The sequence below is a fragment of the Pituophis catenifer genome, unplaced genomic scaffold (assembly GCF_029215685.1).
Source record: "Pituophis catenifer annectens isolate HBS135680 unplaced genomic scaffold, rPitCat1.0.hap2 SCAF_1, whole genome shotgun sequence".
Lineage (NCBI taxonomy): Eukaryota > Metazoa > Chordata > Lepidosauria > Squamata > Colubridae > Pituophis > Pituophis catenifer.
The window spans coordinates 319571480-319597803 of NW_027256881.1; the positions used below are offsets into that span (position 1 = coordinate 319571480).

Here is a 26324-nt window from a genome sequence, read left to right on the forward strand (position 1 = left end):
TGTGGTTCTCAAGATCACATTATCAACACAGCAGAAATTGCAATATAATGCTTTTCAATTGTCTACTGAACAACAATTGCATTTTGGAAATCAATCATGACCGTAATGTTTTAACTGCAAAACCATCTTGATTATAGATCAATTTGGGGATTCCTGTTTGCATGGAATTAAATTTTTGTAAGACTTCATTTTTGCTGTGTAAACCCTTATAAACTGCATAATAAAAAAGATGTACTTCAAAGATTTTCTAGAAATACGGGTTGGAGCTAAAAAGTGGTGTGTGCTAAATGTTAAGTAAGGCCATGTAAGAACTTATGAATTTGGAAAGGAGGACAAACTGCTTTGTGTTGTCCTCCTGGGAAGCTTGTTCAAGCCAATTGTTTTTTAAAAAATAATTCATTTAGAAAAATTATATGACTGCCCAACTTACTCATGATGACTCCAAGTGGCTTACAGAAATAATATCTCAAATACAAAACCCGATGAACCCCATCCCCTAGCAACAACAAGTATGGTGGGCTTCATACCACCCTGGGGTCCTTATGCCCATTGGCAAAACCATGTCTTCAGGGCCTTTTGAAAGAGTACCAAGATGGGTTCCAATCTTATTTCTTTGGGGATGATATTCCACAGGCAAGGAGCCACCACAGAGAAGGCTCTTCTTCTTGGTCTTACTAGATAGACTTCCTTAACGTACTCCACTTCACTGCTCTGGTGGGACAAGTAGATTAACTAGGACAAGACAATCCTTCAAATAACCTGGTTCCAAGACACATAGGTTCTAATTCTGAAGCATGAATCAAAGTATGAGGCTACACTATCCTCAAAGACAACCACACAAGGACTCATGTAACTAACTAATTTACCCATCAGGTCTGGCCTAACAACAGGACACCAAAAGTTAGTAGACTAAGGAAATTTAAGAACAAGTAAGAATTTTGGAAACAGTGATATGGAAAAGATTATTTGGGGACCTGTGCACATTAAATGGCAAAGGAACTCATAGTAAATGATGTATCAGGATCCCACCCACTTAATCATCTCAGCTCTTGAAGTCTGAAGTATAGATTTCTAGGCCCCTATGTAGTATTCATTTCTTCCTCCTGCAGAAGATGTATGTCTGTTGCTGAATTACTTTTCTGAAGTACAGAAATAGCTGGTTGGTCAATGGTAGAAGCAGAATGGTCTGCCTACCTTGTTCTAAGGCAATTTTTAAATGCTGACCAACAACTAGACAAAAAGGCCAAAATATATGTGCTATGCCAGTTTCTAGAGCTGACTTTAATTAGTGCTTTTGTTGTTTTATTATCAGGACTACACTGAGCGGCCCAAATTTTAGTGTGTTTCTCTGGGCTGATCTCCACTGAACCATCCTATGTTAGGGACAAGCTGCTTGATCACATAGTTCTCACAGGATATCCAAGTTTTGCTTGAAATGAGACTGGTGCCAGGATGGATTTAAAGTTTAGGTTGAATTAGATTTCATTTATCTAAAATATGTGAGGAAGACAAGGCCAGGTACTGACCTTAGAGCAGATAATGAACTGTTCATATGGAAGAAGAAAGTAAATCAGTTTGTACAATATGATCCTGAACATGTAACCACAATTTTCAGTGAGAACATCAGGAATTACTTCAAAGAACTGAACCTCATTGATAGAAGACCAGATAAACTGTGGAATGAACTAAAAGCCTGCTAAAAATGAAGAAACAGAAAAAAAGCAAACCAGATTGTCACAACAAATCGTGAAAATTGCCAAGAAGAGAAGTCAGGAAAGACAAAAATCGAAGGAAGGATTACAACAATATCTATAAAGATATTGAAGATGGAAATAGATATCTTCTTAACTAAGGAGGAGTTTCCAACCTTGAAATGGTATGCTAAAGAATAGATAGTAACCAATTTAAAGTTCAAAGAAAGATGGAAGGAGTATGCTGAAATACTGTGCAGTAGAGAGGCTAATATCCAAAGTATTTAAAAGATATTTCTTATCTACAAGAATCTCTAGTACTAAATGATTATTTTATTAATCATATTTATTATTATTAGTCATATTTCTATGCCGCCCACTCTCCGAGGACTCTGGGCGGCTTACACCAAAGACAGTATACTAAATAGCATATTGCCCCCTAACAATCTGGGTCCTCATTTTACCCACCTCAGAAGGATGGAAGGATGAGTCAACCTTGAGCCGGTGAGATTTGATCCGCTGATCTGCTGAACTAGCAGTCAGCTAAAGTAGCTGCAGTACTGCACTCTCACCACTGTGCCACCTCGGCTTTAAGTTAAATTAAGTTAAATCAGCATTTTCAGAAGGCTATAGGAATTGATAGACTACGAAGTATTCTACATTATCTTTAATTTCACATGCTAGCAAAATAATGTTTACAATAATCCAATGCAGATTAGAGCCCTATATGAAAATGAGATGCCAAATGTTCAATCTGGCGTTAAAAAAAGAAGAGGAACAGGTGACATTATTGCTGATGCATACTAGATAATTGAAAGCCAAAGAATATCAAAAAGAAGACAGTATGTGCTTCGTTGATTTTACAGAGGCTTTTTTTGTGTGTCAATCACATCAAGCTATAAAATCCCACAAAATTTAATTGTTCTCATGCGAAATATATAGACAGGTCAGGAAGATACAGTACAGACAGAACATGGTGAAACAGTCTGAGTGCAAATTGGCAAAGGAATGAGACAAGTATACTCTCCCGTATTTATTTAATTTTTATACAGAATATATATTAAGGGAAGTTGGATTGAAAGAAAATGAACATGGTTTTAAAACTGGAGGAAGAACTATCAATAATCTGTACTATGCTGATGTCACTATTCTGAAAGCCAAAAATGCAAAGGAATGGCAAGCTCTAATAATAACAATTAACTAATACGGTGAAAAATGTGATTCAAAGTAAATATAACAAAGACAGAAGTAATGACAAGTACCACAGCCTGCTGACAATGGATATATTGAAATGGTAGATGGCTTCTGCCTTTCAGGATCATCCATCAAGCAGCGGTCAATAAATTTGTTGTAGGCTAGCATTTGAGAGAATAGCTTTGAAGGACTTTGGAAAAATATTGAGATGTTGTAATAAGTCGATACCTACAAGACAGAATGGTGTAGCCAATGGTGTTTCCTGTGACATTTTATGGAAGTAAAAGTTGAATAGAAAGACTATTGAACTTTGGAGTTGGAGAAGAGTCCTAAGAACACCATGGATACAGGTAGTTCTCAACTTACATCTAATTGAAAGTTCAAAGTTACAATGCCACTTGAAGAAAAAAGGGATTTATAACCATTTTTCATACTTTTAGCTGTTGCAGCATCCCTGTGATCACATGATCAAAATTTGGATGCTTGGCAAAAGATATCTATTTGTGACAGTTGCAGTATTCCAGGTAATGTGATTTCCATTTGCAATTTTCTGCTGTCCCTAAGTCTTGCATATTTTAATCGAGAGATATTCTAAAACTATGTGTTCTGTCAAAAGTTGACTGAAGACTTCTGTGGCATGATTTTTCATATTGAAATTAGTATTGTCTCTGGCACTGCAATCCATAAAGTAACAGGTGAAGCCTCAGGAAAGATCACTGTTTACTGGCAGATCCTATACTTGGTGTGTATCCAAGGGCCTAAAATCTGCTTTTCATAGCTCAAAATAAGCTGAGGACAAGTACTGCTCAATGGCACCTATTATCAGTTTGTTCTCCTATTTTGTGCCATGCATTTATGAAGTGGTTGTTTTGCAGATCTGTACATTGGAGAAACAAAACAACCACTTTATAAACGCATGGCACAAAATAGGAGAACAAATCCATCAGGACAAGATTCAGCACTCCAACTGCATTTAAAAGAAAAAGGCCACTCTTGAAGACAGTAAAGTCCACATTTTGGACAGAGAAGACTCTGGTTTGAAAGAAGAGTCAAAGCCCATCTATATCAAAATTGAAGAGCCCTCTCTCAACAGAGGAGGAGGGATATGACATCATCTATCTCCAGTCTACAACACAATCCTTTCAGCTAGTTCCAATAAAGCTCTACACCCATTTGCACCACTTAGGTGACACTGAGGACACAGATAAACCTCCAGGTGGCCTCAACGACTCTCTAAAAGAATGTAAATTACCAACTTTCTGCAAGGAATATAAATCCTTCCATTCCCCACCATCTAGTCAAAGCTGAAGAAACTTCTTGTATGGGAAGCAAAATGTCTTCAAAGAATAACAAAAACGTCTAGTTGCCTCTTGAAAAAGCACCTTTGGGACAACCTTGACCTGGATGAATGAGAATCTCCATAGATATTTAAAATTTGTGCAGTCTCTCTATCCTCTGCTCATTTTCTTAACTCTCCTCAACCTCACCACCATTTTTTCCCTAAAATTACTTTAATATTTTTGTATCATGTTGTTTTTGTTGATATTATTTTTGCAAACTCTAGCATTGCTGAATACATGCTTGTGTTTTGTAACTTGTCCAGAGCACCAGCTGTAGCAAGAGAGAGAGAGTGACATATAATTAAAATTTTTATTTGCTGTCCCCTGCAGCTTGGACTGCAGAAAGCAGCAGTCAAAGGAAGGAAACGCAGCTCTTAAATGAATATCTGTCAATTTTCTATTTGGGTCATATCAAAGAGATAAAATCATCAACCTGTTTTTCCCCCTCTTCCCCACCTTCCCCTCCCTCCTCCTTCTCCTCCTCCTCCTCCTTGATAGATTCTAACTGGCATAACTTGAAGTCCTAAATTATTGCGAACAATTGCAAAAACTGCAGGCTCTCATTGTTTCCTTATTATATTGGATACACTTTCATTCTTTTATTTAGAATAAAGGCAACTTTGATCACTCAACTGATATTCTGGATTAATTTTCAGCGTATCAGATTCCTATCCTACTCGTTCATTGTGGTTTTGTCAAAAACACTCTTGCCTTCTGTACAACATTATTGAAATGCCAATAGATTTAATTGCTGTAAGAACCTTTATAATATATTGTGAGCAGGGCCTTAAGTCCTACCAGTTTCAGTTATAGTTTCTTCCTGGTAAACCTTTGTACGGTTGTTTATAATTTCTCCATTTATCATATATCTTTGTATTAAATGGAGGTATTTCATTAGCTTCTGGAACTACTATGGTGAGTTTATTTTAGGCCATGCTCAAGAGTGGTCTAATTATAGTGTACCACAACCTATTTACAAAATCCCTGCTGCAGAATCCTATATGGGTTTATATTTTTCTGTCTTCATTGGAACTTGTCCTAAATAAATGGATGTTTTTGTTGTTGTGCTTTTGTGTGAATGTCATCATTAGGGGAAATAAGCTCTAACTTTCCCCAGGAAAGGTTATAAAATAGCAGAGTATGATGCAGTACATAAGGTTGGGGGATTATGCAGTTACAAAAAATGGATAAACTAAATTTAGATATCTGTATCCATCATCCAGTTTGTGTTGGCCAAATATCTTTAAATTCACTTTCAATAAATTTATTAAAAAAAAAAAACAAGTAAGGAAGCATTACTCTTATTAAACTTGTAATATATGTTCATGTTGAAAATATAGCTGCTTCACTCACAAAAGTTCATTTCCTTCTTACCATATAACTTGTTTATTTCCCTTCATTGCAGATTATTTTCCGAAAAATCAGTGATGTCAAGAAAGAAGAGGAGGAGCGCCTGCGACAAAAGAATGAAGTGACCTTGAGCATCCCTGTGGACCACCCTGTCAGGAAGCTCTTCCAGAAATTCAAACAGCAGAAGGAAATGCGGAACCAAGGGACGACAATCATTGATCCTGAGAGGAATACCCTCCAGGTGGACACCCGAACCATGCAGAATGGTGCTGCCATCACTGGCACAAGTGTGGTCACAGTATCTCAAATTACACCCATCCAGACATCATTGTCCTATGTGAAAACCAATGAGGTGGTCAAACCAAACAACAGGGATGCCACAGAACTCAAACCTAATAGCAATGGTGACCCCAAATGTCTCAAAGTTACCAGCCCTGTCAGGATGAAAAACGGCAATGGGAAAGGATGGCTTCGATTAAAGAACAACATGGCAGGCCAGGAAGAGAAAAAAGAAGAGTGGAATAACGTCACCAAGGCAGAGTCGATGGGGCTGTTGTCAGAGGACCCCAAGAGCATTGACTCAGAAAATGTAACAAAAAACCCACTGAGGAAAACAGACTCCTGTGACAGTGGGATCACAAAAAGTGACCTTCGTTTGGACAAAGCTGGGGAGAACCGTAGCCCCCTAGAGCACAGCCCATGTCAACCAGATACAAAACACCCCTTTTACCCTATCCCAGAACAAGCCTTACAAACTACGCTCCAGGAGATCAAACACGAACTCAAGGAAGATATCCAGCTGATAAGCAGCCGGATGGCTATCCTGGAGAAGCAGGTGGCAGACATTTTAAAAATCTTGTCTGAAAAGAACACATCGCAGACACCATCTTCAAAATCACACTTATCTCCTCAGCTACCATCACAAATACCTTGTCAGGACATTTTTAGTGTCTCAAGGCCAGTGTCACCTGAGTCAGAAAAGGATGAAATTCACTTTTAATATATTCCTATTTTTCTTTGTATACCAAGCGTAATGCTGTGAAATGGGCATGCACGCATACTCCTACACAGATGTACAAACACATGTCTGTGTGTGAGCGTTTGTAAGAGTGTTGGTTTGTCTGTATAGATACAGACCCACAGACCCAAAGAAAAAGAGATAAATGCAGAGTTGTAGTTTGTGTAGGTGTATATATAAATTATAAATATAAAAATATATTTTCACTTGCATTCAATATGACTTGAACATGAACAATGGATTTTGATATGTAAATATTGCATGTCCAGCTGGATTCTGGCCTGCCAAAGAAAACAGTTATTAACATAGATATTGCTTGTATAATATGCAGTTGACTGCATGCACACTTTCAATTATTTATAATATCTATTATAAAATAAAAGGATGAATTTTGTTTAAAAAAAAGAGAAAAGGGGCATTGTATTGCTTAAAGAACAACAGTCATCTTATAATACCTGGATGAAAGGTTTTAAAATTATTGGTAAAAATAAGAAAGAATCTACTACAGGAAAATGCTTGCTATTAGTGTTATGTAATCATATACTGATTCACTGAAACTTGTTTATTTGAAGCACAATCTGATGCAGCTAAATCCTATTAAATACAGTGAAACCTATCCTTGGGTAAGTATGAAGACAACTGTATCACTGGTCACTGGTCCATATATACAGTACATATATATGGAATGCTGCATAACAGATTAAAAATTGAAAACATCTTCCTTATTTAATTTCACCTATTTAATTTTGGTGTTGGCCCCAACATACAATGATTATACAATGATGCCTGTCCTCTGAAAAGGTTCCCAAGATACATTTACCATATAAGAAATATCTGGTGCTAGTAGCAGAAAAGCACCTTTTCCATATAAACATGGGCTTAAAATAATTAAAAAAAAAATCATTAATTCAGGCAATATTGTTTTGCAGGGATATGTCCCTGCAAAACAATATTGTTCATGCTTCTTCCTTCAGTATACTTGATGAAACAAATGATAGATCTTAACCTATATGTATGTACATAAATATTATATGTAAGCATCTCTCACAGATTCCTGGTTCATATTTCAGGCAATGTTATCTTCTCAAAAGCGTTGCTTCCTGGGGATGGCTTGTTTTCCTCAAAGCCCTGCGCCCTAAATTAAGTAGAGTTACAGTGGAGTATATTGCTCTCTATTCTTAATCACAAAGGTTCCTCTGTCAGATTTCAACAGGTCCTACTATCTTTTGTATCAAAGTGGTAGAAATCCACAGCAAAAAGAAAAAAATATTGCATAACTCAATGCAAAACATCTGCTTCATATATAGAAGGTTCCAGGCTAGATTCCAAGCAGCTCCAGGTAAGGTTGGGAGGGACTCCAATTTGAAACCCTGAAAAATTGTTGCCAGTCAATCTTGACTTAAATAAACTGACTTAAGGCTGACCAAAGCAAAATCACGGCCCATGCAAATCGCTATTGCTTCTCTGAGGTCTCCTTGTAGTAACACCTAAAACAGATGGCTAGAACAGAAAGCTGGGGATTAAGCTGCTCCAGAGAGCCAATGAAGCAGTGACTATGGTGGCAGATCATGTGCCAGTTTGAGGGCTTTGCCCAACCCACAATCCAATTCAATATACCACTCATCTTAGTCTGCCAATGATCATAGGGCTAGTTCTTCAAAATATAGTAACACTTTTATTTTTAGTTCCAGAGAGTGTTCACTGAGATAGGACATACCGTTTCATAAATCATCACATTTTAGGTGGTAGTTTTCTTTGACCATTTCCTCCAAGCTTGCCTCAAATTTTCATAAAAGATTCTACCTCTTTTCATTATAAAATCAGCTCAGCTCAGATCAATATTCAAACATCAATCCTGAATACACGAATTCAAACCCATTTTGCTATCTCTATTCCCAAAGGAATAGAGGTTCTTGGTTGAATTATGTGTCCTTTTTCCTAATCTCATGATTATTTGATATGACCAATAGCAGCTTTCCAGAAGGTCCTTCATATTTAAATATACTCAATTATTTATTTTCATACCATTTTTCAAATGTATTCCTATAATGTTACAATATTTTCTATGGCTTTTTGAATATGTAAAATGTTTGAATGTGAAATGAAGTGTACTTTAGTGGCCTTTCCCTATTGGTGCTTTGTGCTGGACTTTCTATCATGCCCAACTAACATTTGAAGTCCAACACAAATGGAGTAGATTGTTCTATATGTCAGTGTGATATTTCTTTCTTAAATTCTATTAAACATTCAGAAGAACTTCTAGGGTCAAAACAGACACTTGGAAGGCCCTGAATATGTACTTCTTCCTACTTCATGTTTAAGGTGGTAACATTTTAACTCCAGTGTTGGCACTCAGAAAAAGTATTTAACAGTTAAGCTAATATTTGTGGGAAAGATAATGCATCCCATGGGTTGGTTTGCATATGTGTTTGTAGTACTTGGGTCTATGGCTGAATGGTTATGAACCAAAGTAATAACACAATTCTTTGAGTCAAATTCAAGACTAAAGTTCTTTTGCAACATTAGAGAAGTGATTTGTGATTATCAAAAGATGACAATCTTCATGAACCTGTTTTAACTTGAGTTTTACTTTGTGCTTCAAACAAAAATGGTCCATTATTTGTCTGCCTAATCATTTGCAAATTCAAATGATATCCCTGCAGTTTGATTCTATATGATGCTTGATTGGGCATAGTAGGAAGTCTAAAGAGGAAAGTTCAATAAATTGAATTCTCGTTGCAGCCCGAGACCTATGAGAGATTTTGCAAACCAGTCTACTTCACTTCTGATCTGGAAAATGAAGAATAAGACAATTTTACAGTTGTTCTAAGCCAGGAGTGTCAAACTCAAGGCCTGCGGGCCACATCCAGCTCATGGTTGCTTAGATCTAACCTGCGGGGCCACCCTGGAAACAGAGAAGGACTGGTCTCCAATGCCTCTGCCAGTGAAAATGGAGCTCGGGAAGGCTACACGCGGCCCTCCCAGGCTCAGTTTTTGGCCACAACAGCCTCCTGCAGTCCTCTGCCAGCAAAAACAGAGCTTGGTGGGGGGGCGTAGTTGGAGGGCTCCATTTTTGCTGGCAGAGGATAGCAAAACAAACTAAAAACAAAACAAAAGGAGACATGTTTCCCCTTTTGCATTTGAGCAGGGAGAAGAGAGAGGAAAGGAGAAAGGGAAAGAGGAAAGACGAAGAAAAAGAAGGGAAGATGGGAAGCGAGCAAGGAAGGAAAAAGAAGGAAAGAGGGGAAGGAAGAAGAAAGGAGAAGGAAGAGGGAAGGAAAAAGAAGAAAAGGAAGGAAGGAAGGAAGGAAGGAAGGAAGGAAGGAAGGAAGGAAGGAAGGAAGGAAGGAAGGAAGGAAGGAATAATGAGAGGGAGGGAAGGTCTCAGGGGTCCTGGCTTAGCATATGGCCACCACAGGTGCCCTCGACACAAGTGACGTCAAACTGGCCATGGCCACCCCAGCCACACCCATCCCGGGTCCCAAGGTCAAACACAACCCTAATGCAGCCCTCAATTAAATTAAGTCTGACACCTCTGTTCTAAGCTGTCATAATAGTGATTTACAGTGCACTGATGTTGTATACTATCCACCCTGCTCATCTTGCAATGTGGAAATGAAAAAAAATGGCTTTGGGACCACGGGCAAAAGGCTCTTTGTTTCTCTTTGCAGTTGTGGTGCATCCTAGAATGTAAACAGAATTAAACAAATTGCATTTTTACAAGGTGCTTTTAAAAAATGCCTTCAAATCGTTGTTGATTGCTTGGACAAATTCCTCTTGTTTTCCTGGCAAGATTTTTTTTTTTTTGAAAGAAAGTGATTTGCCATTGCTTTTTTCTTCCTTGGGCTGAGAGTGAGTGACTGGCCCAGTCACCAAGCCAACTTTCGTACCTAAAGTGGAATTAGAACTCATGGTCTCCTGGTGATTGGTCCAAAGTCACCCAGCTGGCTTTGTGCCTAAGGTGTGACTAGAACTCAACAGTCTCTTCATTTTCAGCCTAGTGCCTTAACCATTACACCAGACTCTTTACAAGATGCATGCTTGTTCCAAAATGATCCAGGAATCATTTTTTCCCTTAAATTCTACCATTCCAATTATAGTTCAGGTGACTGAATGAGAAAGACATCCTGGCTAAAAGATGGGCATTCTTCCAAAAAAAGATTTTCTGAAATGAAGGCAGTTTGACACTTGGACCAGTGCCTAGTTGATGACAGCATGCTTCTTCTTCTATTTTTGGCATGGAGACATTTAGACTTGCAACATCAATCTGCTTAATTTTCACATAGATCTCCTAAGCCTCTGCAATGGAAACCATGTAGAGATTGTGATTTAGGAAGATTATATAAATAAAATTGGGGAATATAAGTCTTTGCTCAACCCAGGAGTTTGGTTTTCTAGGCCAGATTTAGAATATGCCCACAACTTTTCATTTTCACCCCGATGATTTCTTTATTTCTGAAATAAAGGTGAAGGTGAAAAAAAGGACTTAACTATTAAATTAATCAGAATCCTTGTCGATCTATTGCTGGTCAAAAGTGAAATTCTTTTTGATACCAATGAGCTAGGATAGTGTTCATAATCATGAAGATATTTTGCTGGATTGTGGGATTTCATTTTGCTCCAGTATTCTGATACGCAGGTAGCCAAGGTTTGGAAGGAAACTGAAAAATTTTAGAACTTACAGCTATTTTTCTATATATTATAATCATTTCTTCATTGAGTGCAGCTCTAGGTATGATTATAGTGGATTTAGTTCTAAGCAGACTTATATAAAATTGATTTATATTCCCTGAATTTTCCATGTGTCAAACTTTGTAAAAAGTTTGTAGCCTGCATTGCGCTTACTTTTTAAAACAAAGGAAGGAATACATGCTGAGCATGGCTTTTTGATTTTTTTTCTAATTCCTTTACCAACAGCATCCATAGGAGGTATTTGTATTTTCTTCTGCCTGAGAAAGTAACATGTTTCATCTCTCTGTGTATTTTTGAGCTCTCCTTCATGTTGCATCTTTGTGGTGAGTGTACACACACATACACACAAGTGGTGGGTTTCAACATTTTTTACTACTGGTTCTGTGGGCGTGGCTTAGTGGGCGTGGCATGGCATGGCATGGCTTGGTGGGCATGGCAGGGGAGGGATACTGTAAAATCCCCATTCCCACCTCACTCCAGGGGAAGGTTACTGCAAAATCCCCATGTCCTCCCGATCAGCTGGGACTTGGGAGGCAGAGAATAGATGGAGGTGGGACCAGGCAGAATTTTTACTACCGGTTGTCCGAACTACTCAAAATTCCACTACGGTTCTCCAGAACTGGTCAGAACCTGCTGAAACCCACCTCTGATATACACACACACACACACTGAGAAGCAGAGGGTAGGCCGCTGGTACTCCTTCCTAGAGATGAACTGGAAGAAGAGGGCTTGAAGTGAGGGCTTGAAGTCTGCTCAACTGTCTACCTCATAGGGGCAACTTGAGGAAAATGTTCTAGAATATTTTTTTTAATCTTCAACCTTGACCTGATCAAGCCTATTTTCAGTTAGGAAACTGATTTTCTTTTACCAGCTTCTCTCTCTATCCACTGACACATGTACCAAATTGGTCTGAATTGAAAAGAATTTTAAAAATAAAAAATTATTGAGGGAAGCAAAACCAACATGCTCAGCTCTGTGGAGAAGGTGTGGTGCTCCCCAGCACTTCTCTTCTGAAGCTGCTACTGCCTCTAAAAAAGGAAGCTTAGCTGATGCCAGCAATGCAATTAATTTTGTTTCTTGTCTGATGCTACATTAATTTCAAGAAAAATGGAAGGCAGGAAAGGCAGGAGAATGGAAGATGTTACATTTGCTGCTTCTGTTTTTTTAAAAAAAATATTTATTACGTTTTATCAACAAGAATAAAATACAAAACAAAGGAAACAGAAACATGTATATCCAACAGTAACAAAAACAATGTGTACAAAAAAAAACACCTCCCGAACACCAAACAAACCTAACATTGAGCATACAAAAAAAAAAAAAATATCCACCTCTGCTAAATGCCAGAGAGAAAATAAAAATTTAAAAAACCCAATAGATTCTCCTCCCCTTACATAATAGGTCTACAAATAATTATAAACTTTCTCATCCTTATTTAATGTGTGTTATATATATATATATATATTTGTTTTCATAGATTTTCACGGGTACAAGTATGCAAGTCTTGGTGTATCCGGGTCTTCTCCCGTGTAAGATTGAGAGCATTTAGGCAATGTTTCAGCAGAATCTCATCTGCCATCATCAGGCTTATGCAAGGGGGCAGTTGCTGCAGAAGCCCCCTTGGAATTGGCTATCTCTTAGTCAGATCTTTCTGACTTTCATAACAGTCTGACAGAACGATTAATCAGTGGAACAACTTGCCTCCAGAAGTTGCGAATGCTCCAACACTGGAGGTTTTTAAGAAGAGATTAGACAACCATTTGTCTGAAATGGTATAGGGTTTCCTGCCTAAGCAGGGGGTTGGACTAGAAGACCTCCAAGGTCCCTTCCAACTCTTCTGTTCTGTTCTGTTCTGTTCTGTTCTGTTCTGTTCTGTTCTGTTCTTTGACATGGCAATCTACTAAACATGCTAGTTTGGATTATTTTATCACATTATGCAGCAATTAGAAGAAAACGTGGGGGAGGGTATAAGGTTATTGTAATTGTAGGATAGACTGTTTTAGAACACAAACCCAGAATGTTACTTCCAATTAAAACTACACTGTATAGAGTTAGAATGCAACGGGACAGGGAGAGCTACATGATGGCAGTAGGGGGAATTCATTTGCTAGCCTCTCATTGCTGATTCATTCGTAATATTACTGGATCAATTCCATTGCTTGTTTTCATTAAATGTTAGATTATTCCTTTTCTTTTTCTTTAAATAGATATAATACCACAATGCTACTAAGAACAAATGATGTTCATATAATAAATAGAAATGGGAAGTGTTTCTTAGATGATTCTCTCCATATCCAAAAGTTTCATAGCATGTCATATGATAAGCCAAGGAATCTGATGCTGCTTTGGCACCAAGGAACTGATCTGTATCACAAAGTTGCTTATAGAAAATTGGCAACTTCTGTAACAGTAGCATATAAATAAATTAGTGAGCACTGGCTTAAGGAACAACTTGAAGAAAGCCAGATATCAAAGCAAAGCAAGTGCCAAAAAGTGAATACGTGGCTTATATAAATCGCCTTTGTATTTTACAAATATTAATATTTTCCAAGTTAAGATAATATTCTTTGTGATTCTAGCAAAATGTGCAGAGAAATAAACTTTGCTTTGTTGAACATATAAAATAAGGATTTCTTCTTCCCAATTAAATTAGTACCTTTAATGGCATAGGACCTGGGTACTTACGAGACCGCCTTCTGCCTCCGATAGCCTCCCACTGACCAGTACGCTCCCACAGAGAGGGTCTCCTCAGGGTGCCGTCGGTTAGACAGTGTCGACTGGCGACCCCCAGGGGGAGAGCCTTCTCTGTGGGGGCACCTGCCCTCTGGAGCGAGTTGCCCCCGGAGATTCGTCGGATTCCCGACCTTCGTACCTTTCGCCGCGCCCTTAAAACACTATTATTCCATCAAGCAGGGCTGGCCTAAAATATTATTTTAATGGGTTATTTTATTTTAGATTATTGGCCAAACTATTTAATAATTTTAAATTGTTTTTAACTTTTATATTGTTGGTTTTTTATCTTGGCTGTACACCGCCCTGAGTCCTTCGGGAGAAGGGCGGTATAAAAATTTAATTAATTAATTAATTAATTAATTAATTAATTAATTAATTAATAGTATGTCTCTCCACTGAAAGTGAAGTCTTAAGAATCTTGGAGTTTTTACTTTGGCTGCCTCAGATGCCAATGTTCTCTAGAATCTGCAAAATATCATGGTAAAACTTGCTATCTTAAACCGATATTTCTGAACTTTGTACTTTTTTTAATAGAATACTTACAGAATAGCAGAGTTGGACCTTGGAGGCCTTCTAGTCCGATCCTCTGCTCAATTAGGAGATCCTATACCATTTCAGACAAATGGTTGTCCAATCTCTTCTTAAAAGCTTCCAGTGTTTGAGCATGAACAACTTCTGGAGATAAGCCATTCTACTGATTAATTGTTCCACTGTCAGGAAAATTCTTCTTAATTCAAAGTTGTTAAGACAAAACATTATTATGTTTGATAAGCTTCTATCCATTACTTCCTGTCCTACCCTCAGGTGCTTTGGAGAATAGGTTGACCCCTTCCTCTCTGTGACAGCCCCTCAAATATTGGAAGACTGACTACTATGATGTCACTCCTAGACCTTCTTTGTTAGGCTAGACATATCTATGTTTTAGCCAGCCTCCAGTTCCCTTATCATCTTTGTTACTCTTCTCTGCAATCTTTCTAGACTCTCAACTTCTTTATAACGTGGCAACTAAATGCAATATTCCAGTGTGATGTTACTAGTGCAGTATAAAGTGGTACTAACCCTTTGTGTGACCTTGATACTATCCCTCTGTTGATGGGGCCTAGGATTGCATTGGCTTTTTTGGCAGCTGCCCCACTTAATCTCTCTGACCATGTTAGCTAGGAATTATACGAATTTGATTCTTACTTAGCAGTGTAAGTTGACACAGATATACTATAGGAAAGATGTTGGTTATGATCTCATAACATTTGTGCTGTCCAGTGGTTTCCACAAATAATGACCATGTATTTAAGATCAAACATATTGTTTAAGCATTAAGAGAGTGCCACCACAATTTGCACCAGCTGTAACTTCCAAATATTTTTCAAGACCAGCCCCCATGCATAATCTAAATGAGGTATATATAAATATAAAGAGTGTGGGTCCTAAAACGCTACCTTGGGGGACACCGCTGTTAACTGGTGCAGGGTTTGATAGGGCGCTCCCTATTTTGACTACTTGTTGCCTATTTGACAGGAACGTAACTATCCACTTATGCAACGATCTGGAAATGCCGTAAGAATTTAGTTTTAACAATAGTTTGTCGGGTACCACTGAATCAAAGGCTTTGCAGAAGTCTATGTAAATTGTGTCTATTGCTTTACCCTGGTTGAGTTGTGTAGTCCATATGTTTTTGCAGTGTACGAGTTGCAAATTACAGGACAAATTTTTCCTGAAACCAGACTGCTTGTTAGAGGGTAGGTTGTTTGATTCTAAGTGGAGGGTAATGGATCGGTTTATGATTGATTCCATGACTTTGCAGGTGATGCAACACAGTGAAATTGGTCTGTAATTTTCAATTAGGCTGGGGTCTCCCTTTTTGAAGATAGGGAGATGTGTCACACAAGACAATGCCAGCAGTACACTTTCTCCACCCCCAATTATAACGTAAGCTTGAAATACCCCCAAAAGAAATTTAAAAGACATTTTCAGACATTATGAGTAAAAATTAAAACAAACATTTTATTTGCAAGAAGTTTTAAGGGAGCCTGGATAGCTCAACAGACTAAGCACTGTAATTTAACACCAGCTGTCTGCAATTAAAGTAAGATCGGATCTCGCCAGGCTCAAGGTTGACTCAGCCTTCCATCCTTTCTAAGGTAGGTAAATTGAGGACCCAGTTTGTGGGGGCAATAAGCTGACTTTGTATAAAAATATACAAAAGTATGAAGGCTATTGCTTAATGCACTGTAAGCTGCCCTGAGTCTCTGGAGAAAGGCGGCATATAAATCAAATTTTTTTTAAAAATGTGTGAAATTGCAAGTTAGATTTACAGAGCATTAAAATATAATTTACTAAAATGATAGCTCTCCCTAGAGTATCACTTCTAATTTTTTTTTCTCATTTTCATTTTTTAGGTAAGGGTATGTGTTTGTGCATGAACTCATAACTGTGGCAGTATTGTTCACACATAATTCTGTTGTTCTTCAGCATCCCTGATTGTTCACTCATCTTGTTTTTTAAAAAAAAAAAACGGAAAGAGCCCCTAAATTGCATCTTCCCTTGCCTTTGTTTAAAGTCTGAAAAGCTAAGGAAGTTAAATATCACAAAGGGACGATAGTGCCACAAACGTTAAGCAATTTAGACAGATGCTTTGGCTTCTTTGTGACTAGGAAAATAGCTTGCGCCCCATCACACATTAGGGAATTTTCTTCTTCTTTGAACATTAATTAAACGTATATTTTTCTGCCAATTTAATAGAAAGGTTAGGGAAGGAAGAACTTATTTGCAAATCAATAATACAAATTCTTACTTCCTTCTAGAATTTATATGAATTTGGCTAGACTCATGATGGTGAACCTATGGCACGCATGCCACAGGTGGCATGCAGAGCCATATCGGTGGGCAAGCGAGCGTTGCCCTAGCACAGCTCCGGCGCGTGCCAGCTGATTTTCGGGCCTTCCAGACCAGGGGTGGCTTCTAAAATTTTTTACTACCAGTTCTGTGGGCATGGCTTATTTTGTGGGCGTGGTTTGATTGTCTTGTGACAATTCTTTAGGATTCAGCAGAGGTACTGGTCTACCAGGCTTTTAACTGCTTGCAGAGCTGTACCAATCTACCCATTTGTTCTTGGAGCGTTCTGGTCTACCCATTTGTTTTTGCAGGCACCGGTCTACTCATTTGTTTTTCGAGCGCACTGGTCTACCACCACACTGCCTTTTAACACTGATGAGCTGAAGCCCTGCTGCAAGAGTTTAAACAGTTTTTTTCCTTCTAGCCGATCAGCTGGGACTCGGGAGACAGCAAATAGATTGGGGGCGGGGCCAAATAAAAGGTAAGAATAATGCGGAGGGGTGGGAGGGCCCAGCTCCCAAACAAAGAGAACTGGTTAGGTGATGTCATCTCATCACCGCTACTGGCTTGGCCGAACCAGGAGGAACCCACCACTGTTCTGGGTTCACCAGAAGTTGGGAAACAGGCTGTTTCCGGCCTCTGGAGGGCCTCCAGCAGGGTGGGGAAGCCCATTTTTCACCCTCCCCAGGCTCCAAGAAAGGCTCTGAAGCCTCGGGAGGGCGAAAAAACGGGCCTACCAGGCCCACTGTGCCACCACATGCCAAAAGCGTGGGGAGCATGGGGGGTCACACGCAGGGGGCCAGGGCACATTGAATTATGGATGTGGGCACATGCGGGTGCGACCCCGCCATGCTCCCCCTGCTTTTGGCACAGGACGGCAAAAAGGTTAGCCATCATTGAGCTAGAATCTTTCTACATGGGGAGGCTTAAATCATTAACTTCCTAACGGTGCCCTCTTTAAGCAGCTCCTCAGAGATTAAAATCTAGGAAAAGCTTCCTTAGATTGACAGAAGACGTTGATAAATTTAAAAGTAGAGTGGAATTATGGAAAGCTACAAAAAAAAATCAACATTGGATGGCTCCTGTAGAGGAGCTGGCACCTCTACAAAGAAAAGTGGGAAGTTTTGAAATCGCTAAATAGACTGCGCAGAGGTACAGCAAGATCAAGAAATACGTTGAATAAATGGGGATACTTGGTGACTTCTGTCTATTGTGAATGTGGTGATCTTCAGACTACCACACACACATGTACACTTGCCCCCAATGTACTCTTGAGGACCTTATGACTGTGCAACAGAATGCAATCGATATTGCACACTTCTGGGCAAGTCTAAGCTAGTCTTTTATATTTTAAATGTTATGTTCTTATTTTATACCTATGCACAAAATTTTAATAATGATGCATCTGACATAAATAAATAAGCCAGAGAAAATTAAATTAATATTTGCATGTGAATTTATCCACATGTAAGGTGAAATGCATCAGGCTTTGTACTATGCTCACTTTGGTGTTCCAGTTTAAAAAGTTATAAAAAATCTTTACAGTAGGGAAACATAAGCTAAAATTGCTAGCATTTGTTAAACACATGCAGGCATTCTATTGCTTTAAAATGCATATAAAAATGCACACGTAAAGCAAAATTTATGGGAATGCCTTTCCTTGAAGGTGTCTGCCATTTAATGGGCACACTCTGGGTGCTTAGCAACCTTTTTCCATAGTAGCTCCTACCCTGTGGAAAATCCTGCCCCCAATATTATCCAGCAGGTCCCCACCCTTTTAGCAACCTTCTGTAAAACCACAAAAAGTTGGCTCTTCCCTCAGGGATGGAGATAGGATAAAGTTGGAATCTAACAATATTCTTCCAAAGTTCATCTGCAGTCTTCCCAAACATTAAACACAGATCATATTCATATTTTCACTTTTTTCCCCACCTTCACTCTATATACTTGCAACCAGTGGTGGGTTGCTACCAGTTCTCCCCATTTCAGGTGAATTGGTAGTAGCGGCGGTGGGAGGCTCCGTCCATCAAATATGCTCTACACATGCACAGAAGCTTCTGGTAGCTATTTGTAGCATTTGTATCAATTCCACTCTTTGATAAATCTTTATTATCCCCACACAAAACTCTAAAATATTCCTTCCATTATGTCCTTATTATGATATGGAAATGGGATGCACCAATTTAAGATTGAAAAATAATAGAGAGACATTAAATGGATAGATTCAACCATTTCCCTACAAATGCCCTTCCTGTCTATTCCACACACACACACACACATAAATTTGAATTTAACTCTTGGAATGATTGCTTGCAATGTTTATTATGCATCATTTCCAAATTGCTGGAAATGATAGAAGACTTTTGGTGCATGAGCACATTAGCAATGGAGAAATTTTTTCAGATTCACCAATCCAAAGCTATGTATGCTTTTATGTGTAACAACCAGCATTTTGAATAATATCCAGCAATGAATAATAAGCCAATGCAAATGGCTGCAATACGTTCTGAATTTGTGCAGTATGCTCTGGTAAAGCAAAACAAAAAGAAATCTGCCTGGCAGCTACTTTTTGCAACCACAGGAGTTTCTGAAGTTTTCTAGGACAACCACATACAAGCACACTGTACTAATCTAATCTGAATGATCAATGACAGTAGCTAGATCTATATCAGGAGTGAAATGTAAAATTTGTTACTACCGGTTCTGTGGGCGTGGCTTAGTGGTGGGGGAGTAATGTGACTGGGTGGGCGTGGCCAACTTTTTTTTTAGAAAAAAACTTTTCAAAGCATTTTTTCTAATGCTTTGAAAAGCCTCTCTGCCAATCAGGGAACTCAGCTGGGATCGTCAGAGACTTTTCAAAGCATTTTTTTTACCACCTCTTCAGCCAAGAGGTTGCAGAAAAAAATGCTTTTAAAAGCCTTTGACGATCCCAGTTGAGCCGCGCGATCATCAGAGGCTTTTTTTTTTTACTTTTAAAAGCATTTTTTCATTGGAAGAGGTTGTAGAAAAAATGCTTTTAAAAGTAAAAAAAAAAAAAGCCTCAGATGATCGTGCGACTCAGCTGGGCATGTGGGGGGGGCAAGGATTTTTGCTACCGGTTCTCCGAACCACCCGCCGCCATCGCTACCGGATCGGGTGATCCGGTCTGAACCAGGGAGCATTTCACCCCTGATCTATATGATCCATGTAAGAACATATAAATTCAATCCAGAAGCACTACTTTTTTGTATCTCTTTGCTGTTATCTAATGGTCATCAAGAATTTTGCAGTACATTCTTCTTCTCCTTCTTCTCCTCCTCCTCCTCCTCCTTCTTCTTCTTCCTCCTCCTCCTCTTCTTCATCCTAGCATATTCCTGCAAGTGCAGGGTCCACAATCTCTTCTTGAAAGCCTCCAGTGATGAAGCTCCCACAACTTCTGAAGGCAAGCTGTTCCATTGGTTGATTGTTCTCACTGTCAGCAAATTTCTCCTTATTTCTAGGTTAAATTGACTTCTAATTGGTAGGCAGTCTTGGCCACAGTGGAAAGTGCTGCTTTCTGGACATGTCCATACCAGCGGAGTCGGCCTTCTTTCATCTTCTCTATTATTGGTGCATACCAAAATGTTGTTGAATGGTGTCATTTGTGATGTGGTCAAGAAGGGAGAAGCCCGATATCCAATGGAGCATTCACATTTCCATGGCATGGAAAGCTTTCGGTCCCTGTTGCTGCTGCCCAACATTCAATGCAGTACATATTTGATACCCCTAACCTATATTGACAAAGGGTCTCTAAAGCACGAGATCTACCACTGAGTATCATCATCTTTCCTAATACTGTCTTCATCCATTGAGTTTTGCTTTCAAAGAAACATCCATTTTCTTTCCACTTTTTCGCAGCATCTGCATATCCATTCAAGTAGAATCTTGCATTTGCCATTCATCAGAACTATTACAAAAGGGAAGATGACCAAGAGGAAAGATGTTAATCAGATATGAGTCTTCAAGGCTGTCAAATTTATTTTTACTAAGCAGCCGAAAGGAGAAAAGACTTTGCCATAGTTAGAAGTATACTCGTGATAGTGCTTGCTGATAGATGGTGTCCTTCTTTTGCCCTATTCCAGGGGTCAGCAACCTGCGTCTCTGGAGCTGCATGTGCTCTTTCACCCCTTTGCTGTGGCTCCCTGTCACTCAAAATATCTGTCACAACCACCAATGTGCGACACCCACCAGCACGTGATTTATTGAGCTTTTCAACCCCCAGTAGACCAAGCATGGATAAATCCAAAAAAAGAAAAGTTTCAGAAGAAAACAGAACATTTAATTCAACTATATATGCTAGTTTTGTGCTGCTCAAGAAATAGTCAAGCATAGGAAGGGTTTTGTGGCTCCCGGTGTTTTCTTTTCTGTAGGAAATGGGTCAAAATGGCTCTTTGAGTGTTTAAGGTTGCAGACCCCTGCCCTACCCCCTGTGATAATCGGTATCAAGATTTTCTGCAGCTTTTCAATGGATTAGGAAAGACTGTTCATCTTGCGCAGCCACTTTTGCATTTTAGTATTAAGTCTCCAGTTTCACAGTAATCAATAAATGTAAGGCTCTGTATGTTTAACAGCCTTGTCAAGGATGTTGATCTACAGACATTTGTTTATTGTCTTACTGGTACTGAGCCAAAACTCTCAGCAAGTGGATATTTTTAACAACTAAAAGCCCTTCTGATAACCAACCGCTGCCCTGCCCCATTCAATAAATTGAATGTACTACTCAATGGCATTATGCAGTCCACGTCTCCAAGAACAGCCATTGATTTAAGCAACAGTTAAACAGTTATTATTGGAAAGCGTTTTAGAAAACAGAATTCTGATGCATGCAATTTGAGCTGTCTCTGATTTTGATTTGCAAGTCAGTTGTAGAATTTTGGTGAAAGGAAAAATACATTTTCTGATATAGTTAGACATGCTGGCCTTTCAAAATACTATAAAGAGAAATCTATAAAGTGGTTGTTAGAGTCCTGTATGAAGAAACTATTCCTGTTTTTTGTTCTTGGGCTGCTGGGTCTTTTGGTTTACTTAGGGTGTTTTGAAGGGCTTTGGTTGGTTTGTGTGCCTCAGTGATGCCATATGGTTGTAATAGTCTGTTGGTGGGTTTCTGAGATTTTTTTTTTTATGTGTGGCAGCCAGTAAACAGTAAACAATAGCCTAATCAAGAACCATCCAGACTACTCTCATCAATACTGAAAGGGGAGCCATTAGAACAGTGTTTCTCAACCTTGGCAACTTTGAAAATGTGTAGACTTCAATTCCCAGAATTCCCCAGCCAGCAATTACTGGCTGGGGAATTCTGGGAATTGAAGTCCACACATCTTCAAAGTTGCCAAGGTTGAGAAACGCTGCATTAGAATATAAATATAAGAGCAAACTCCACACCAGGGGTGAAATCCAGCAGGTTCTGACAGGTTCTGGAGAACTGGTAGTGGAAATTTTGAGCAGTTTGGAGAATCAGCAAATACCACCTCTGGCTGGCCCCAGAGTGGGGTGGGAATGGGGATTTTGCAGTATCCTTCCTCTGCCACGCCCACCAAGTCACACCATGCCCACCAAGCCACGCCCACAGAACCGGTAGTAAAAAAAAATTTAGACTTCACCACTGCTCCACATCCTTCTAGTACTGATGAAGTTGCCTAGTTTGGTAATGAAACAGCTGCAAGAAAATCACCATTCTCTCCCAAGCCACTCCCAAGCACAGAATAGCAGCAGCCGTGCTATTCTCTCTACCTTACTTACACTGAGACTGCAAGCTCCTTTGAAACCAAATCAAAGTGTAATAACTACAAATTGTAAGAAATCGAAAAGACAGACAGAGGAGGAGCAGATCTTAGGCTGTCCAAAATGAGTCTGTATGTTCAGTGATGGACCCAGTATGGTGTCCCTCAGAAAGTGCCTTGAAAATTTAACAAATGTGTGGACATCCTTGCGACTCAGAAGGCAGATGGAGGCTACTAGGAACTAAAGATTGTTCTAAATGGCGGTCCCAAGTCTAGCCCTCATCATTGTCTGTGTGGGTGTCCAAGGGGGGCATCAAAACAGTCACAACTGCATGATCAAAGATCAACCCATGGAAAAAGGAGCAGGGCTTCAATCACATAGTTGTGAGGACATTTTAACCTCCCCACTAGACCACCTTCTCCTCAAAATCAACCTAGTTTCATTTTTGTTAATTTTACATTTACCCTCTTAAATTCATTTCATCCCTTTTACCCTCAGTCTATGGATATTTTTAGAAAGCTGAACAAAACCACCCCGTTTTCATTAATATTTCTCCCACATGTTTGTCTTGTGGGAAGGAAACTGTGTCCTCCTGCAATACAGTCTCCGTACTGTCATCAGAACAAAAGGTTAAAAATCACAGTTAGAATGGGTTCAGCACAAAGATTAAAATGCATCAGGAAACACCAATTTAATTGGGCAAATATTCCTTCCAGGCTAAGCTTAGCTCCGATTAAATAAGAAAAGAATCCTTTCCCTAAAGAGATTACTGTTTCAAATCAGCAATGCTACTAAATAAGCAGAAACTGCGACTCAGGAGGGTGCCTGACAGCAGAGTGCCCCCTCTCGGAACTCTGGCAAAGAGCACTTTCCCACAATTCCTCAAGGGTCCATTTTCACACACTTTCATGGAACAAAAGCAAGGTTTCCTTATATGAAGTCAGAGGTGCTATTCAGCAGGTTCTGACCAGTTCTGGAGAACCGGTAGTGGAAATTTTGAGTAGTTCAGAGAACCGGTAAATACCACCTCTGACTGGCCCCATCCCCATCTATTCTCTGCCTCCTGAGTCCCAGTTGATTGGGAGGAAATGGAGATTTTGCAGTATCCTTCCCCTGGAGTGGGGTGGGAACAGAGATTTTATAGTATCCTTCCCCTGCCATGCCCACCAAGCCATGCCACGCCCACCAAGCCATGCCCACAGAACCAGTAGTAAAAATTTTTGAATCCCATCACTAAAGCGCGTTCAAGGAGGACTTGGTGTGTCGACCTCCGAAAGCTGACTTTGTACACTACTCTCTCAAACATGAACCCCACTTCTGATTCATAAGAAACTGCCTGAATAATTTATTCCCAGCTCAGAAATGATCCTGGCAAGGTTTCTTTCCAACAGCCTTATACAGCCAGATTCACTTAACATATCATGTTACTAACTTAACAACTGCAGTGATTCGCTTAGCAACCGTGGCACGGAAGGTCGCAAAATGGGGCAAAACTCACTTAATAAATGTCTCATTTAGCAACCAAAATTTTGGGCTCAATTGTGGTCATAAGTTGAGGACTACCCGTAAATTGTCTTTCCACAGACAATCTGTATATAAATTCTGTCAGTGTATTCATGACTGGCAGAGACATGGTAACAAGGTTAGCCAATGAATAGAGCTTAGTAACAAGGTCAGCCAATGAATAGGGCTTAGTAACAAGGTCAGCCAATGAGAGCTGAGACAGCAAGGAGCCTGGGCGTGGCTTAGCTGTGCTTAGCTTTGAGTGCTGTGCTGAGAACTAAAACTGAAACTAGTCTGCTGAATTGAAACTGTTCTCTCCTCTGCCTGTGTTTTGCCTGTAACTATTACCATGTTGGAAAATGTGCTTTTGGTATTATATATTTATTTCATGTGTTATTATGGATATAAAGAGAAGTTAATGTATCCTGCTGAATCAGTTACCTGTGTGTGCTTTCTGGATTTGATTGCTGTTGCAAACTCTCTTCTGCATCTTGAGGTTATTTGTTCTTATCTGCAGGTACATCTGCAGCTCACCAAAATGCAGATTGTGAAATTCCTGAAAATCCTGTATCTTCTTCACACAGTGATCTGAGGCTTTCACACTGAGCAATGACAGTGTATTTAGAATGCTTAATGGTTGCTCATTTTACCAGTGGATGGGCTCACTCCCAAACGTTAGCCTTTCTGAATATTTCCTTGCCATACTAGGCATCAATTCTTCCTTTTTGTTAAACACTGATTAGGATTCTATTTCACTACAGATCTCAGTTCAGTTTTGGTCATTCCATAAAGTATCCTGTTTTGCTTCATGGGGTCAAAAACCTGACCCAAAGAGATCCAGTTCAATTTTACGTTTGGTATTCACCTGCATCTGATGCATATTATTTTTTACAGACATACAGTTCCATAAAACCAAATATCAGCAATAGTAAATGCAGTGCATCAACGAGATCAGTGTAAAGGTAATGAAACAACCAGATCAATTTAAAGTTGCATCTTTACAGATGCTAAAGGAGTTTAATGATAGGCAAAGAAGAGGATGTTGCCTGTAAATTCAACAATAAGGAAATTATTTTTTTATTTTTTTAATTTATTTTGTCGATAGCATATTAGATAATATATATAAGTATAAGCATGAATTGAATACATAAAATGAATACAATTAAGGGAAACATTAGGACAGGGACGGTAGGCACGCTGGTGCTCTTATTATTATCAAATTCCTACCAAGAGGAATTTGGGGGGGAAAAAAACATTCTTAAGCAGGGTGAACGAGGGACGGCATTTTAAAAAAAACAAGTTGGCAGCTGTATGATGAAAACCCAAATCACAGCTATCATCTTGACTTTATTGAACCCCTTTACAGATGATCCTGTAAAATTTCAAGCCTTGAGAAAACACGGGGGGAAAAATAGAATCCTCTTTTGTGGGGCAAGAGAGTCTTTGAGAAACCGAAATGTAAATTTGGGCCAGGATTAGTCTATGGCCAGATGGCCACGGAGCCAGATATTATACAAATATTCTGTGACAGGAATTAATGACCAGTGAAGACTCATCAGCCACCATTACCATCCTCCTTTAGACTGCCTTGGCCTAAAAACTTGCCTTTTCAGAGCCGAATGACAAAGAATGATGATTACTTATGAAAGGTCCTGCAGAGTACCCACTGCTGCCTTCCTGAATGGTGAAAGGCTGCTGTTAGGCCAACAAAAGGCCAAGGACAAGAAGAGATCTGTCCCCAGCCACCACACCACCCTTATTTTTCTGAGTTGAAAATGAATGCCTTTCTTGACAAAATCTGTGGGAAGCTACCCTCTCCTTTGTGCTCAATTCTGGCCTGTTGTTGACCCAGCTGTGCGAATATCAGTGACGGAGGGACGGGAAAGGGAATACATGGACACTTCCCCAGTGAAAAAGAGCTAAAGTTAATGTCTCTCGAGTCTCTTTTGCTGTAAGAGGGGCTTTGAGCTATACAATAAGGTCTACTGCCTAGTGAGGACAAATTTATCAAGATAATATTAAATTGTCTACAGAGATTCTCTCTCGGTCATCCAGGTCATGGTTGTTCTTCAGCTCTGAAGAAGCTTCTTGGATGAGAAGTGAAACGTCTTCAAAGAAAAACCAGAAAGTCCAGTTGCCTCTTGAAAAAGCACCTTTGGGACATAATGTTGAATGTATGTATGTATGTATGTATGTATGTATGTATGTATGTATGTATTTATGTATTTATGT

General features: G+C 39.3%; 1 protein-coding gene across 1 annotated transcript in view; it reads left to right on the forward strand.

The window, feature by feature from the left end:
• KCNH5 (potassium voltage-gated channel subfamily H member 5) overlaps window positions 1–6575 on the forward strand; it is a 214630-nt gene extending 208055 nt beyond the window's left edge. The window contains exon 11 of the mRNA XM_070931612.1: window positions 5631–6575. Within this exon, the coding sequence (XP_070787713.1) occupies window positions 5631–6575 (945 nt within the window). The remainder of the gene's footprint in view (window positions 1–5630) is intronic.
• Window positions 6576–26324: the final 19749 nt, after the last annotated feature.